Here is a 16,658-nt window from a genome sequence, read left to right on the forward strand (position 1 = left end):
TCTTCTTAACCGTAAATGGAGTTCGTCTAATTTTTAAAATTATGTAAACAATTAAACCAATCTAATAATACAATAAACTCAAAGGGGGAAATAACCTCCGAACCCCCCCTCCCCCACACACAACATTGCTTATGAAGTAAAATAAGAAGGTTCAAATTAGTTTTTGGAACAAATATAAAAAAGTAACATCCCTTAAGAATTGTTAGTTTGAAATTGCATAAAAGAAACAAATAAAAAACAATATCCCATACGGACTTTAGCGCTCAGTACGCTTTTACTAATTTACTTGGGTACGATTTCACGTGGGTACGAGTTTACTTGGGGACGAGTTCATTTGAGGACGAGTTGGTTTGGGGACGAGTTGATTTTTTTAAAAGTTGAACAGGGTACGAGTTGACTTGGATACCATGTGATTTGAATTCTTCCAACAGGTCAACTCGTGCCACAGCCAACTCGTACCCATGTCATAGCGTACATGCTATTAACGCACGTTGTAGTGCAGAGGAGATGTTTGAGGCCTGATGATTCCCATTTTGGGTAGGAGGCCTCCCAAAATCCACCTTTGAATAGCAAAGGTTGATAAAAACTATTTCATATCTTCTTCTTAACCGTAAATGGAGTTCGTCTAATTTTTAAAATTATGTAAACAATTAAACCAATCTAATAATACAATAAACTCAAAGGTGGAAATAACCTCCGACCCCCCCCCTCCCCCACACACAACACTGCTTATGAAGTAAAATAAGAAGGTTCAAATTAGTTTTTGGAACAAATATAAAGAAGTAACATCCCTTAAGAATTGTTAGTTTGAAATTCCATAAAAGAAATAAATAAAAAACAGTTCCCTTACGGACTTTAGCGCTCAGTATGCTTTTACTAATTTACTTGGGTACGAGCTCACTTGAGTACGATTTCACCTGGGTACGAGTTTACTTGGGGACGAGTTCATTTGAGGACGAGTTGGTTTGGGGACGAGTTGATTTTTGTAAAAGTTGAACAGGGTACGAGTTGACTTGGATACCATGTGATTTGAATTCTTCCAACAGGTCAACTCGTGCCACAGCCAACTCGTACCCATATCATAGCGTACCGGCTCTTAACGCACGTTTCAGCGCAGAGGAATTGTTTGAGGCATGACGTTTCCCATTTTGGGAAGGAGTTCTCCCAGCCCAAAACCCACGTTTGAATAACTAGTTCTTTTATATAGCTCTATGCCCAAAACCCACGTTTGAATAACACAGGTTGATAAAAACTGATTCATATATTCTTCTTATACAACCGTTGGATGGTAAAAAGTGTGAACACTGGAGTTTTAGGGCAGACTTATGTTCATCATACAGCAGGTAGTTACCGTAGAAATCTTGGAATATTTCTACCTCCATGTTCCCACTAAATAAACTCCCATACAGTGCAGTGTAGTCAGTGAAAAAATGCAAAAGATTAAAAAAAAACAAGATTTAAAAAACGATAAGAAAACAACTTAGAAGTCGACCTAAAAGTTTTCTACAGTAATTAAAGGTGCAAAATTTAATAATTGGATTCCTTGGGCCCGTCGAGTTAATCCCCTTCAAGCCAAAACAAAACACCCTACTGATCGTGTTTTTTTTCCATAATGTTCAAGCATGAAGGTCGAGCGGCATCAATCTTGATAAACTAAATGTTTTAATCAAGGCGCACGCGGCGGCAGCACCCCCAGATATCACGAAAAAGACAAGCGCGAGCGTCGAAGCCGCGATCAGCGCCTTTAGCTTACTCGTTTATCTAATTATTTATTCATATATTATGCAAGCACCTTCTGTGCGTTACCCTCAGCACGTGACTTTATAGTGCACCAAAATGAGTGTGGGGCCCCGTCCCCCCGTACAGACGACGTGTGATCTATGGTATTGCGTCTTCTTATTAGTCAACAACTCATCACGATCATGCATTATCATGCATCACATTTCTCCCTCCAAAATCTGTGGCAAAAAGTAAAGAAAAACATAAGGCTCAAAAACGAGTTCTGTTAAAGCGCTTCGCGGCTCCGGCTAGACATCTGGGGGTGCCGTGGCGCCTTGACTAAAGGTAACAAGCCCCAAGCTAAGTCACGAAAGTTGCGTTCCGGGTGTTACGCGTTCATTTTTTGAACTCAGCCATTGGAATGTTTTTGAGACTGCATGCAGCGATTACTATTCCAGACGCATGCAGCATGAAACCATCATCTGAATATCGATCTCTTGCTCAACCTGCAGATTGCGCAGCTCGACTGCAGAACCGTGCGCAATCTGGACATTGGGCAAACCTCTAGTGCGCTTTATCTCAATGGGCTCCTCTCACAATGAGGTCATTGAACTTAAAGCATAGCAACACAATAGTCGGTACACCACTCGCTCCTACATTGCTATTTGTATACGATTAGATGTGTACCAGACCATGTAGCAAACTTCAAAGATACAATAAAAATGGCGACCGCTTCAGGAGAAAGAGCCGGCGAAGACGGGGCTTATTATTTGGAACGTATCCTTGCACTATTCTTTCTTTCTCCAATTTTTTTTTCACATGGTTAACTACTTCATAAGGTATAGTGAGGTCTACTGGCACTGCCTATGGTGCCTACCATGGATCCCCTACCTTGAAGTAAATGTGTTAGAAAATTAATTGTTTACAAAACGGAATTTCTAATTAAGCGAACACTCGTCAACACACTACTACAAAGGTGACTGACAGTGCCGAACATGTTGTTTTAAAATACAGAAACAAATAACATGTCTCTTTTCATGTGCCAGACAGTAACTTCTCGTAGTGCTATTGAAGATAATTAAATGTAGGTAAATTAAATAGGTAACTGCGCAATATAACAGTCCGTTTTATTACTATTACTATTATTTATTATATTTATATTTATATCTTATAAAAAATAAGGAAAAATGTCCGTATGGCGCCACCACTTTTTCATTCGATATGAAACAATATAGTTTCTAATTTACCCCAATAAGATATCCCTTTTTGTAAAAATGAGTGAAAAAGTGGTGGCGCCATACGGAAAGTTATCCAAAAATAATCTTGCTGTATTGGTGTATTATTATAAAACTGTATTGTGCATTTTTGGTGGTCATTGTTTGGCAAAACATGTGTTATAGTTATTTTTAGGCCTAGCCCTAGTGTCAACCTGTTTTTTGTTTATTTATAGTGTTGACCTGTAAATTTTGGTGTCAGGAAACTTTTTAAAATTTTTTTTTAAACATCTCAAAAGTCGCAGCAAAACGATGAATTGTATTTGAATCACATTCATTTTTACAACTGAATAATTTAAAAATATAAATATACAAAAAGGCACAAAGGCCACAAAAGACCTACGATAAAATCACGGACCACCAAGATTCAAGAAAAAAATAATTGTTATTATTAGTTACAAAAAAACTAGTTAGTGATTGCAAACAATCACACAGAAAAACATTGTACCTTTGCCACTCCGTACCCTGGACACTTTGTACCTTTTGCAAGGTACAAAACGACTTTGGACACTTGGTACCTTGGACACTTCGTACCTTCAGACCTTGTACTAGTTCAGGATTTCTGCATTATATCTGTACTTCTGCATGCGTCTTATGGATTTCTTAAAGGCAGTCTTATGGATTTCTTAAAGGCAGTGGACACTATTATTAGTATTACTAAAAAAAAAATCCAGCATAAAATCTCACTTGGTAACAAGTAATGGGGAGAGGTTGTATAAAACATTGTGAGAAACGGCTCCCTCTGAAGTAACGTAGTTTTCGAAAAAGAAGTAATTTTCCACGAATTTGAGGTCTCGAAATCAAGCATCAAGCATCATAGCACACAACTTCGTGTGTCAAGGGTGTTTTTTTCATTCATTAATATCTTGCAACTCCGACGACCAATCAAGCTCAAATTGGCACAGGTTTATATTTTATGCATATGTTGAGATACACAAAGTGAGAAGACTGGTCTTTGACAATTACCAATAGTGTCCAGTGTCTTTAATTGTTCTACTGGGTCACTTTTGATCAAGTTAAATAATGATAAGTATCCAATTCAACAATAACGTGCCGAGAAAATTAAAACACAAAAAAAAAACAGGTTTTAAAATGAAGATGTTGCCCTTGGATACATTAAATTATTAAAAATAGATATTGCACGATAAAATGACCCTCTACATTCCACATAATTAAACAAAATGATTTATTAAGTATTATTTCGTATCTCAACAGACATATTAAGGAATCAGATTTTAATGAAGGTATGAAGTGACAAGGATGAGGGTACGAAGTGACTCAGCTGGTGGTCACTTTGTATTTCGCCCATGTTCAGATGGTACGAAATAAACATTTGGTTTTTACGATACGAAGTGACCAGTTTTGGTTACGGTACGAAGTGTCCCGAATATACAAAGTGTCCAGGGTACGAAGTGGCGTAGGTACATGTATGAATTGTCTGCAATCCTAAACTGAGTCAATGTCACATTTAATATTTATTACTTTTCTTTTTACTATTAGTTCGTGGATTTTGTTTGCACGGGGATGGGTTTTCCCCATCCTTGGCAAAGTTGGGGTTTTCCTCCCACGCCCCAAAACTTAACATTTTTGTTTGAGTGTCCTATTCATCTTTTAATTGGCTGTTGGATGTGTAACAATAACGTCTTGTTTAGAATTATTTTTTATTTTGTACATTCATTAATTTTTTTCTTATTTGTGGGTTTTTTTGTTTGAATAAATAAATGCAAGTTATGAAGATCGAGAAATTCTAAAATGTGAAATGAGCATGAATTAGTTTTCTTAACCGAGTTTCACCCAGAGGCCGTATTACCTGTTGATTCTGATGATGAGTTTCCCTATGAAGAAGTGGAAATTGATGATGATTTCGCATCAGGTAAGTCATTCAAAGCTCTACGTTCAGGCCTCGAATTTCATCTTTGAGAGGTCAAGGCCATTTTCATTTTGAAAATGACATTTTCTTGTTCATTTGGAAACTTTTTAATGGGCGTTAAGGCCAAGACCAGGGCAACAGACGCAATGGCCTCCGTGACCTTTGTGAATTTTCAGACCTGCAACGACCAGGGGCAATGAAGGCAATAGACTGTGCAAGTCTTCTGGTATTTGAACTTCCATGACCTTCGTGGTCCCAACCTTATTGAGTTTTACGTTTGGGAGATTTTGTTTCGTCCATTAAATTAGTTTAACGTAATTTTTGGCCATTCAAACTACATGTTTTTGAAAATGTAATTAACATCACATATTAAAGTAAAAATTAAATCAACAAAATAACAGTCGAAAAAAACCTAATATTTAAACTTGACCTCAGGTCAGGTTACTTGTACAAACTTCTCATGTTTTCTTGCTCCAGTGCACGCAAGACTTGCACAGTCTGATGCCTCTGTAAAGTGTCAGACCTGCCATTGTTGTCCACATGCTTTAAATACCCTAATCCCAATTGAACAATAAATTAATCAACCTAAACAACTCTCAAATCATCGTCTGTATGATCCAAATCCTGTATCTATGTCTTGAAACTAAACTGCAAGTGTTTATATTTGATGAATTCAGAACCAGATGAGGATCTTCATGCTGCAGTGAGAACCATTCAAGAAGCTCAGGAAGATCAAGATGCATTGGTACGTTTAAGCTCATTAAAGGAACATGTTGCCTTGGATCGGTCGAGTTGGTCTTTGAAAAGCGTTCTGTAACCGTTTGTTATAAAATCGAAATGGTTAGAAAGATGTTGTAAAAGTAGAATACAATGACCTACACAAATATGCCTTGAAATTGCGTGGTTTTCTTTTTACCTCGTCGACTAACACGGTCGGCCATTTATGGGAGTCAAGTTTTTGACTCCCACAAATGGCCGACCGTGCCAGTTCGCGACGTAAAATGAAAACCGTGCAATTTTGAGTGATACTTGTGTGGATCATTATATTCTACTTTTAAAACATCTTTCCAACCATATGCATTTCATAACAAAGGGTTTCAAACGCTTTTCATAGACCAACTCGTCCGATCCAAGGCAACGTGTTCCTTTAAGGAATTTACCACTGTGCCTCATAAGTCAGTCGATGGAGCATCTGCCAAAAGTGTCAGGGGTCTTGGGTTAAAATCCCAATGAGGACCTCTTGGTTTTTCTTTTGTTTGGTTATTTCACTTTTAAGGTGATTAGGCACCATACCAAATTTTGTGTGAGTTACTTTGCCCAATTGCGCATCTATGCAACACCGAGAGAAAAATATGGTTTTGAGGGAAAACCTGAGGGAGTATACCGCTATGCCTCATAGCTCAGTTGGCAGAGCATCTGCCCGGAGTGTCAGGGGTCTTGGGTTCAAATCCTCCTCAGCATGTTTGTGTACTAGAGCGGCTTTTTGAAAATTCTTCATGATTATGACAGGGTAGTATGTGACTTTTATGTCCTCTGAAAATCTTCTTTTTGTGAAATTCTTAAACTCTTAGACGGCTGGAGAGCGCATGGTCCCTCCTCCTGTCAACCTAAGGCCTGAGGTTGTGGATGACTTCGTCAGGAACTTCTTGGTCAAGATGGGCATGATGCGGACTCTGGATTGCTTTCAAACAGAATGGTAAAATCAAATTGATAATAATAATAATAAAAGTAATACCAAAACTTATGTAATATAGCGCCCTAATCATGTAGACATGTTCTAAGGCCCTGAACATGGCATTACGGGCGAATTGAAAATAAGAAACGGCATTATAACAGTGTGAGAAAAAATTCTTAAAAACATCAATCGTATACAAATCCTCTGCAGCTAATGTCTTTCAAGCCCGCCATTTTGGGAGTTGAGTTACTAGTAAAAATTGTGGTAGGCTTGTAAACGCTGCTTAGCCTAAGATGTGCACTCTACTGTACAAGACACCTAGGGACGTTGAATTTGAAAATGCTGCAACCAAGATTAATGTAGGAAGAAACTATAAGTTAAGTTATAGTTGACATGATTATTGTGTTGATGACATTAGGTGAATTGGGTAAGTACTGAAATACAACCTTCTTCCAGCCACACAGATTATACTTGTTCTAGTAGCATAAAGCTGTGAACAAATATATATGGCTCCTTACGAACAATATACGACATTAGTGAAAAATTTGTGTTGCGAAAATTAGCTCATGGACAAGTTTTCTCATCCCAAAAGTGTACATGTATGAATGAAACACAATTTAGCACATTTATTGCTTACCTACTTTCTCCAGTTACTTTTTTTTTGCACTCCCTACTTTCGGGCACGTAATAATTATGCCAATGTTGAACCTTGTGTTTACTGTTAGGTATGAGCTGCAGCAGCGAGGCTTACTGAACGAGGAAGACGTCAAGGTTGTTCCTGACGTGTACGTTCGCAACCAGCAACTTGACCTCCAGGTCAAAACACTCAGGAGAGACTTGGACAAGTTTAAGGATGCTGCAAAGTAAGTCATACAGCCCTTGTAATGTACACTAGTGTTTTTTGAAATCCTGCAAATAAGGAATTCAAAATCTCCACTTACGTACATCACCATTCTCCACTTACATGCAAGTGCCAAATTTGTGCGCTAGCTGTGTAAGCATAGAATGCTAAGAAACATGGAGTTTACACGCGCACAAGCCAAAATACCTCGCTTACCCGTGAATTACGCTTGGTGTAAGCACAGAGTTCTCTGCTTCAACATGCGCTGAGTCTTTCCTCATGGTAAGCAGAGCCATGAATTTGGGCCCTGGTTTAATAAATGATTATTTGTATTGTTTGTGCTTTTTTTTTAACAGTAAGGCAAAGGACACGTATGTGAAGCTGCGCAAGGAGAGAGATTTCAACCGTATGCATCACAAGAGAGTAGTTCAGGAGAAGAACAGGCTCATCGATGACATCAAACGGTAAACAAATGTCCCTCATATCGCTCATTCTACCTTTACATCTTGAGTTTCTTAATGACCTGCAGATGAAGTTACTGATTTTAACCCTCTTGTTACAAAACTCTTAAAGACACTGGACACTAATGGTAATTGTCAAACACCGGAATTATTCTGGGGAGAGCACGGCCGGTCCGTGCCCAAGACGCTGATATTCATGACCTGAAAATACAACTTGTTTATTCATGAGACTTATTGTTATACCAACAATAGCGCTTCGCCTCGCTTCAACGCACATGGCCGTTCTTCTGCGGACTGTCCGAGGTCCTTAGCAACGGCGGTATTTGCTGTCCAGTCTGAAGCTTGTAGGCAAAGGAACGCGCGGGAGGTTTTGACAAGGCGCCTAAAGGTACCTTTAAACAAAGATATTGACCGCCAAAATAGAGCTGATTAGCTCAGTTGTTAGAGGTCGATGGTTAAAATCTAGCGCGGGTAAATTTTTCTCTTTACTAACCCAAACAAATTATTTTGACATCAATCAGCCACTGGTGCCAGGATTGGTTGAACACTCTGGCATGCAACACACATTTTCACACAAAAGAAACCTTGTTAAGGGTAAGTTTTACAAGCTCTAATCACAACCTTTGCAATGACTTGATAAATCTTACTATCAATACTAGGTTGAAGAAGCACTACGCGTCCTATGAGCCGACCTTGTCGCAACTGAAGGAGAAATACGAGGTGGCCATGAAAGAGAAGATGCTGGCTAAGCTAGAGAGAGACCGATCTGTCAATCAGGTATGTCAGTCATCCAAAGCAGCCATCTTGATTGGTCCAAGTAGACTCCCCTTCAGCTCCTCCCATTATCTCTTGGAACATGATGTGATCAGCTTTTAGACACAATAAGTTGACTGGTCTTTTGACTGTATTCTTTCTCTGTGACATTTGATAATTCTTATCATTAGCTGTGTGTCAGATCACTGCACAGTGGACACTATATTTTTAAATCTGTGTGGAGCTGCACAATGTATTTTGCTCAAGAGGGCTTGGCAAACATTGTGAGCCCTGAGCAAGCCCACCCAGCTTTGTTCCCCGTGGCTACAACACTGGCTATGATTGTCACTGAGTGATGTAATGTTAGCACTATTCTTACTGAATTGTGGCTGAGCAGTTAAGAAAACCGAATTCAAACTCTGGTGTTTTCTGATCAGCAGATTGCAAGTTTGAATCCCCCAGTCGTTACACCTGTGTCCTTAAGCAAGACACCTAACCATTGCCTCGTCCTTTGGATGGGACGTGAAGCAGTTGGTCCCTTGTTTTGTGTAGCACACAATTAAAAGAACCCAGTGCACTTAATGAAAAGAGAAGGGGTTCGCCCTGGTATTCCTGGCATTGGCTGCTGAATGCGTCTTTGAAAACTCTTATAAGGTGCTACATACACGTAATTCGGTCACAGAATTCACAAGTTCCTATCTTCCTATCTTTCTGAAATTTTGTATATCTCAGCGCCTTAAGTACATTGTTTGGTAGATAGGGTGCTATATAAGACTTCAATGTTATTGTTAATATTATTACTAATGAATCTATGTGTTCAGGTTTCTGGTCTTCAAGCCACACTCCGTAATCTAGAAGGAAGTAGTCGCGAGTCAGGATCCATGGAGCTCTCCAAGTCTGACCGTAGACTGATGTTTGCATCAGGGGTTGGCCCAACACAGAGTAGCGTCCGTCAAGCAAGGGAAGTGAACACCATGCCACGCCAACCCAACCCTCAGAACATGGACGTCACGGCACAACCCCAACCGAGACACCCTGATGTAAGTTTTTTTTCATTTTACTATGTTAACAAAACATTGATGAAGAACGAGGCCCAGTCCAAACTTTCTGCAAATGCGGATGCGATACAAAGTTTGATGTCATCACAGGGCTGTTTTCACAGCGCATGTTTTGCACGAGTTCATCACAAGGGCAACGGATGCGTAGTTTCCACTGTGAATTTTTGACGTCAACATTTTGATATGAACCAGGCTTTATTACCACATGTGGATATTTTAAAGCTTATTAGGTCATGTCACATCGGGGCAATTACAGGGACTTTGGAGGTAATTGAGCTGTACGGTAGTGCAACCCTGTTTCTAAAATGATATCTCTGTAGTGCATTAATAATAGTAATAGGCATTTATAGAGCGCTCTTACAAAAGGTAGATTTTAGTGCATTGTCAAAGCTCAGGGCCAAATTTCATGAAGCTGTTAAGAAGAAAATATTGCTTCTCAAATTTCCTTCCTAAGCAAAAATTGAGTCGGGCACTAGACACTTCAATTCAAACTTGATGTAATTTGAACTGATAACATTGTATTTGTGCTTAAAGGCTTTATGAAATTGGGCCCAGATTATTAATCCTACTCTATAACTGTTGAAATTAAGCTTAAAATTGTGCTTCCTAGCTGTCCCTTAACACTAATAACCAACTGAGATAGACTTTAAGACTTTCTATTTCTTGCTCACTGTGCAGGATTCTGAATTCCCAACGGATACTGGCGTGAATCCTCAGCTGACCAACATCAAAGGACCGTCAGCTCACTTGACACGCACCGGGGGATTCCGCCTGACTCATACCATCCAGGCTCACTCATTGGCTGTCAGTGGGTAGGTGTAATTACCGAGATGCCTAAACAGATTCTGTATTGATTTAAAGCCATTGGACCCTTTCGGTTCAGAAAAAAAATAAAAGTTCACAGATTTACAAATAACTTACAGGGTTTACAGAAGGCAATGGTGAAAGACTTCTCTTGAAATATTATTCCATGAAATGCTTTACTTTTTGAGAAAACAGCAAAACAATATAAATTCTCGTTAACGAGAATTACGGATTTATTTTAAACACATGTCATGACACGGCGAAACGTGCGGAAACAAGGGTGGGTTTTTCGTTGTTTTCTCCCGACTCCGATGACCGATTGAGCCTAAATTTTCACAGGTTTGTTATTTGATATAGAAGTTGTGGTACACAAAGTGTGAGCCTTGGACAACACTGTTTACCGAAAAGGGTCCAATGGCTTTAAGTATAAAAGCATTGCATGTTGAGACATCAATGTATATTCACATCAACATTTTGACTTGCCTGCTCTAGACTGTAAATGACGAGAGCAGACTAGTCAACGAAACTTTAAGACCAATTATGAACACACTCTTTGGCAGTGAAGTCAATAACAAAAAGTCCCCTCGATCCACTTAGGGCAAGTATTAGTATTCCTGATTCCCTACCTGCCGCTAAGCTTAGCAGTTAATCAGCAGGACATTTGTTTTCAGAACTCAGCACTCTGTAATCTACTCCACGTCGGTAAAATAAAAAAGCAAGACAAGTTCTCCAAGAGCAAAATCTACACAGTAAAGTAGATATACACATGGTGTTACCGCAAAACCATGCATATATTTAATATTTGTTGTTGTTTTCTCCCAGTATTGCTCTGCATCCACGGAAGCAGATCTTGGCCACGGTGAGCGACGACCACACCTGGAAGATGTGGGCCATACCCAGCGGTGACATCATCATGACGGGAGAAGGGCATAGCGATTGGATAGCTGATTGTGACTTCCATCCCAGGTAGGACACACACTTCACTCACCTCATGGGTGCGTTTTGGCGGCTGTAACCAGTAATTGTTTCTGACGTCATAACCAAAACGGTAACCGAGCTCACAACTCGGTTATCGTTCAGTCTGAACAGCAGAACCAACGACCAACAACCGAAACAGTTTTTGGTTGGGGTCGCCAAAATGCACTCCAGATCGGGTTCCATGATCAACAATGGAGCCAAAATTCATAATAGTTGCTGATAGTTGTCAAAGACCAGGGGTCGATTTCACTCAATTGTTAGCATAAAAACCTACTGGCTCCCTCTGAAGTAATGTAGTTTGTTTTTAAAGATATAATTTCTCACTAAAATATTTAAAGACTTCAGGCCTGAAGGTTTTTTTTTGTGCATCTAAACGCACACAGTTTGTTTTCTTTCATTGTTCCGTTGCAACTTGAGTCAAAATGTTCACAGATTTGTTACTTTATGCATTTAAATGTTGGGATACACCAAGTGAAATTTTTGGTCTATGACAATATAACCAAAGGTGTCCAGTGCCTCTAAAGAAGATTTGAAATAATATTTTCAAAATAATTTTTACATTGGTACCTACTTTTATCTTGGTTAAATAAAACTGTTTCCCTAATACGGTGGTAATTTCTGTGATCATTGCAGTGGTGCGCAACTTGTGACAGCCAGCGGTGACTCCACTGTTAAGATTTGGGATTTCTCCAAGGCTGAATGTGTGCACACATTCACAGAGCATCAACATGCGGGTAAGAAAAACAATCAAGCACATATTATGGGAACCCATCTCTAACTGGATTTTTCCTATTTTCAAACAAACAACTACCCCCAACCATAACCATAATATTGTTTCACAGTGCTTTTATATCTGAAACTGTATTTTGTCAGTGTAACTACAATGTAGTAAGAACATGATTTTCTTCAAGTGTTTAGCAGTTCCAGCATGTCCAGGGGCAAATTTCATTTCATGTTTTTAGGTTGCTGTTAGAGATGAACTCTGTGTTAAGCAATGCAATCAAATTATACCCTGATGTAATTTTAACATTTGTACCTTGTGATGTGTAAAACAAATTTTCTCCGAAAGCACAGTTTTCTGAAAAGTTCCTTTTACTATGCTTGAATGGTTATCACTGCTTTAATATATTTCATGTGAATTATCATAAGTGTGTTAATTCCTTGCTGCTTATGACAAAAATATTTTTAATGTGTGTACATGTGCTTGAAAATGTGTTTGCCAGAATAAACATTATTGTTATAAAATGCAAATTCAATTTCTTTTGACATCCACAGGTTATTGACTACATGTACTTCCTCATTTTATTCCATTTCTTTGCATTTCATTGTAAAATTTGTTCAAATAGTGTTTGATGTTTAGTAAAACTGATTGTTTTATTCCTGTATGCAATTTATATGTTCTTTATTTTATTGTTAGAATTATTACAATTTAGCCGCCTGGGCTGTCCTGTAAAAACAATATTGTTTGAATCCTCATACTGTAAAAAATAATACTGTTTTAATCTGACTATTTCTCTGTCTATCATCCTATTGTCACATTTAATTGTATTTCATTGACGTAATCTTTATCAGGAAGTTTAATATTTTGCACTCTTTATCGTTCTTTTGTTGTATGCAAATATATTCTGTATTGAGGTAATTTTCATATTTCAGCCTTTTCTACTTTTGTGTTACAGCAAAGATTAGTTTAATCAACTGCTTTATGATGTTTACAATATTTAATGTATTTTGTTTACAAAAGCAATTCATCTATTCTTATTGTAATAATCATTAATTGACATTTTTATTTGGATGATCTGTTGGTCTTGTGTGGGGCAATTTTTCATGATACTTTTAAAAAATAAAATGTAAATAAAGTTGAAGTATTATAATTAGATAGGCCTAGGTAAACGTTTCCTACAGAAAAAATGCTACAGCTTCGGCTATGGCTTGCTGCATTGAAGTGTAGATGTCCTTCACCCTTAGCAACAGTCAAAGCCGTAGCTGTAGCCGCCAACTCGGATACGACCTCACTCTCTTTAGTTTTTTCTTGTCTACAGTTTGGGGATGCTCTTGGCATGCATGCGGTGATTTCGTCGCCAGTTGCTCTATGGATAACACGGCTAAAGTCTGGGATCTCAACAGGTTAGTTTGTTAAAAGATAAAACAGAAAAGGGCAAGTTTTTGTTCTGTTCTCTTTTGCCTATTGTGCTTTTGGCACCCTTAAGGCAGAGTCACACCGTAGCGACAGCAAAAACAATCGTGACGCAAAGAGAGCGCATTCTATTGGTTGAATTGCTCCACGCAGAATACGCCCACGCTTATTCAACCAATCGATGTTGTGCATTTTTAACGTTCTGGTTTTTGTTCTCGTTATCAGGGCCTGTTTCACCCGCCTTTATCCATTTTGATCTCTCAGTGACCTGATTCGCCTGACATCACAATGATCTCCGTAGGCCGTTTTAGGAGTCAATGTCCCTCATGTTTTGGTTTGGTTATATTGAGTTGAATGTGAGAAAATTAAGAAGGCCGCACCATGAAAAAGTTCTGTTGTGGTTTAGTACCTGATTTCAAGCTTTGGGTTCGGACCCACATACCTGTGGTTGAAATTCCTACATCCCGACAAATCAAAAATTGGTTGGGGTTGAACTTTGTGTGACACATTTCTTTACCTTGTCATTATTTTCTTCAGTTTACGTTGTCGCTTCACGCTTCGTGGTCATGCAGACTCTGTGAACAGCATCGCCTTCCTTCCATACTCCAACACCCTGTTGACCAGCTCTGCTGATAAGACGGTGTCACTGTGGGATTCACGAACTGTAAGTTTTAAAATCACTTGCTTTTCTTTGATACTAAGGGCCTTTTCCTAACCTCGGCCTGAGCTCCAACTCTTGCTTGGGGCCTTTCTCAAACCTCGGCTTGGCTCTGTCTCCGGCTTGGGCTCCACTTGCTATGTACGCAGTGGAAAGATCGTTAGTTTAAACCTATGCATTTGTTATTGAACACGGTGGTTTAAACATCAGCAGACGGAGCTTGGAGCTGGGGCCTGAGCGGAGGTTTGAGAAAGGCCCTCTGGGTTATGGCTCCGGCTTGGACTCCATCATCAAAGAAGTTTGCTAAGCAAAATGTTTATCAAAATTCAACCCAGATGATTATTTTGCCTTGGTAAAGACAGGATTACCAACCAAGTTTCCACGTGATTTTTAGGATTTAAGCAAACAACAACTGAATACCAGTAACAAGATATGCGACAAATTGAAATTTAGTTGGTAATCCTGTTTTTATCAAGGAAGAAATTTCATGTTAAGCAATTTTTTTGTGCTTAGCAGCTCTATGAAAGTGGGCTCTGACTGATCTGATTGACTCTATATTTCTTCTTCTAACAGGGTATCTGTGGACAGACGTTCTACGGTCACACGCACTCTGTCAATCACGCCGCCTTTAGCCTCAAGGGGGACATTGTTGCATCATGTGACAGCTACGGGAACGTGAAACTGTGGGACATACGCACCTGCGCACCCATGACTACCGTTGACGTCGGCCCTCATCCGGCTAACAGAGTCACATTTGACGGATCTGCGTCAGTGTTGGCCATAGCAAGTAACGATGGCACAACCAAGATGTATGAGGTTGCTACGGGGCAGGTAGGAATAGTCATGGATCTCAAATATTTATTTTAAAAAATGAATTTAAGAGGCACCTTGCCATTGTTATGAAATGAATAAGGACAGATATGTTTAAAGGTTGAATGAAATGGTCTTACAATTTTACATGAAATTGTGTGTTTTTTATGTCATTTTATTTTGTGGAATCAAATTGTAGACCTTTTGGTGGCTATACAAACAGTACTCCAACTTATGATCTAACAGGGCTCTTCACAAATCTTTCTGAAAAGAAGGGTTTTTAAAACGATTTAATTTGTTTACACAATTAAAACCTGTTTTATCTCATATGAAATAAATTTACTTTTTGATTGAAAACATTTGATATGAATTTCAGCATAGATCACTTGTTGCCGTTTTGAAAATAATACCTGCCATCATCAATAATTGTCAGTAAATGATTTTCACAAATTACTAAAATGTGTCTGTGTTTGTTCTTCCTCCTGCAGGTATCCACACTGACCGGTCATGAAGATGCGGTTCATTCAGTGTGCTTCGATAAGTCTGGGGACTTCCTGGTGTCTGGAAGCAGCGACTGCTCAGTCAGAATCTGGTCTTAGATTCTCAGGGAATCTAGTCCTATCAAACAACCACAATGTTGTGTTTGTTTTGGTTGGTGTGATCATTTGAGTCAGTCTTGTTAGAAAGGGGTTCGGACAGGGGGACAGGAATGTGGTCGATTTTGGAAGGAGTGGGTTGGATCATGTCAGTTATGGTTTATCTGGCTTGCAATTTTTGAGGGGGCAAGGGCAATTTCATTTTGTCAAAGGGCAATTCCGTAGAAAAATCTAGAAGTCTTCTTAAGGGGCACCATGGTCAAGACCAGGGCAACAGAGGGCATGGCTGCGTGGCATCTGTGTCATTCCAGACCTAATCTTTGTAATCTATGACCATCTACAGAAAAAGTATTTGCTCTTGTAAATATGAGGCATTTAAAATCTAAATAATGCATTTTTTTCCTGAGAGGTCTATCAGTGTTTGTTAAGTTATCTTTTAAATCAAATTTTTGGATGAGCGTTCAAACAAAATGGGACAGACTCTGGGAAAAATATTAGTTATTCAATTTTCAATATTAATTTTTTTTTAATCTATTGGCAGCAAAGTGCAGCAAGATATTCCAGGTTCAAAGTTGCGTCCAGAATGTCCATTGTTAATGAGGGTAAAACAAATTTTGATTCCGTCCTACATATATTTCTGCCTTTTATCATCTGTAAATAAATTCGATTTGTTATATTTTTGTTGTGGATATGTAGACATAAACATAATGTTATGTATGATATGAGGGGTGACTATTCCTTACTTTTCTGTAAATATTGCATTTCCATTGTGTCTTGATTCTGGTGTTATGTAATAAGATACTAGCTCTGTATTTTCATCTTTTCAAGGAGATTTTGAATTAATAACACCTGTTTGTTTAAAAAGCAAGTTTGTTCCTGTTGTTGCGTACATTTGTCAGTCATAGGTTCGAACCCTGAATATGCTACTTGAGCCCCCAAGCAAGACACTGTAATTAACCTCGTTCATAGGGGGTGATTGATCTTGCTGTGCCACTTTTTCCCCCAGCATTAGCGTTGCTTGCTCATA

At 38.8% G+C, this 16,658-nt stretch overlaps 1 protein-coding gene across 1 annotated transcript; it reads left to right on the forward strand.

Moving 5' to 3' along the window:
* Nucleotides 1-2,424: 2,424 nt before the first annotated feature.
* On the forward strand, nt 2,425-16,496 carry LOC139937685 (sperm-associated antigen 16 protein-like). The gene is made up of 15 exons (XM_071932953.1): nt 2,425-2,496; nt 4,792-4,866; nt 5,541-5,608; nt 6,435-6,559; nt 7,264-7,401; nt 7,736-7,843; nt 8,500-8,617; nt 9,415-9,633; nt 10,330-10,463; nt 11,278-11,421; nt 12,067-12,167; nt 13,473-13,557; nt 14,105-14,231; nt 14,799-15,056; nt 15,524-16,496. Exons 1-15 carry the CDS (start codon nt 2,442-2,444, stop codon nt 15,632-15,634), a joined length of 1,866 nt encoding a protein of 621 aa, XP_071789054.1. The 5' UTR covers nt 2,425-2,441; the 3' UTR covers nt 15,635-16,496.
* The last annotated feature ends 162 nt before the right edge of the window (nt 16,497-16,658 follow it).

This window comes from Asterias amurensis, chromosome 5, assembly GCF_032118995.1.
Source record: "Asterias amurensis chromosome 5, ASM3211899v1".
Taxonomy (NCBI): Eukaryota; Metazoa; Echinodermata; class Asteroidea; order Forcipulatida; family Asteriidae; genus Asterias; species Asterias amurensis.

What these genes read in the sequence shown, in the direction of transcription:
- LOC139937685 (XM_071932953.1), top strand. Translation starts at nt 2,442, where the DNA reads ATGGCGACCGCTTCAGGAGAAAGAGCCGGCGAAGACGGGGCTTATTAT. An exon ending in AGGAAGATCAAGATGCATTG is followed by an intron (nt 5,609 to 6,434) that starts GTACGTTTAAGC and finishes TTAAACTCTTAG; the next exon opens with ACGGCTGGAGAGCGCATGGT. An exon ending in AAGTTTAAGGATGCTGCAAA is followed by an intron (nt 7,402 to 7,735) that starts GTAAGTCATACA and finishes TTTTTTTAACAG; the next exon opens with TAAGGCAAAGGACACGTATG.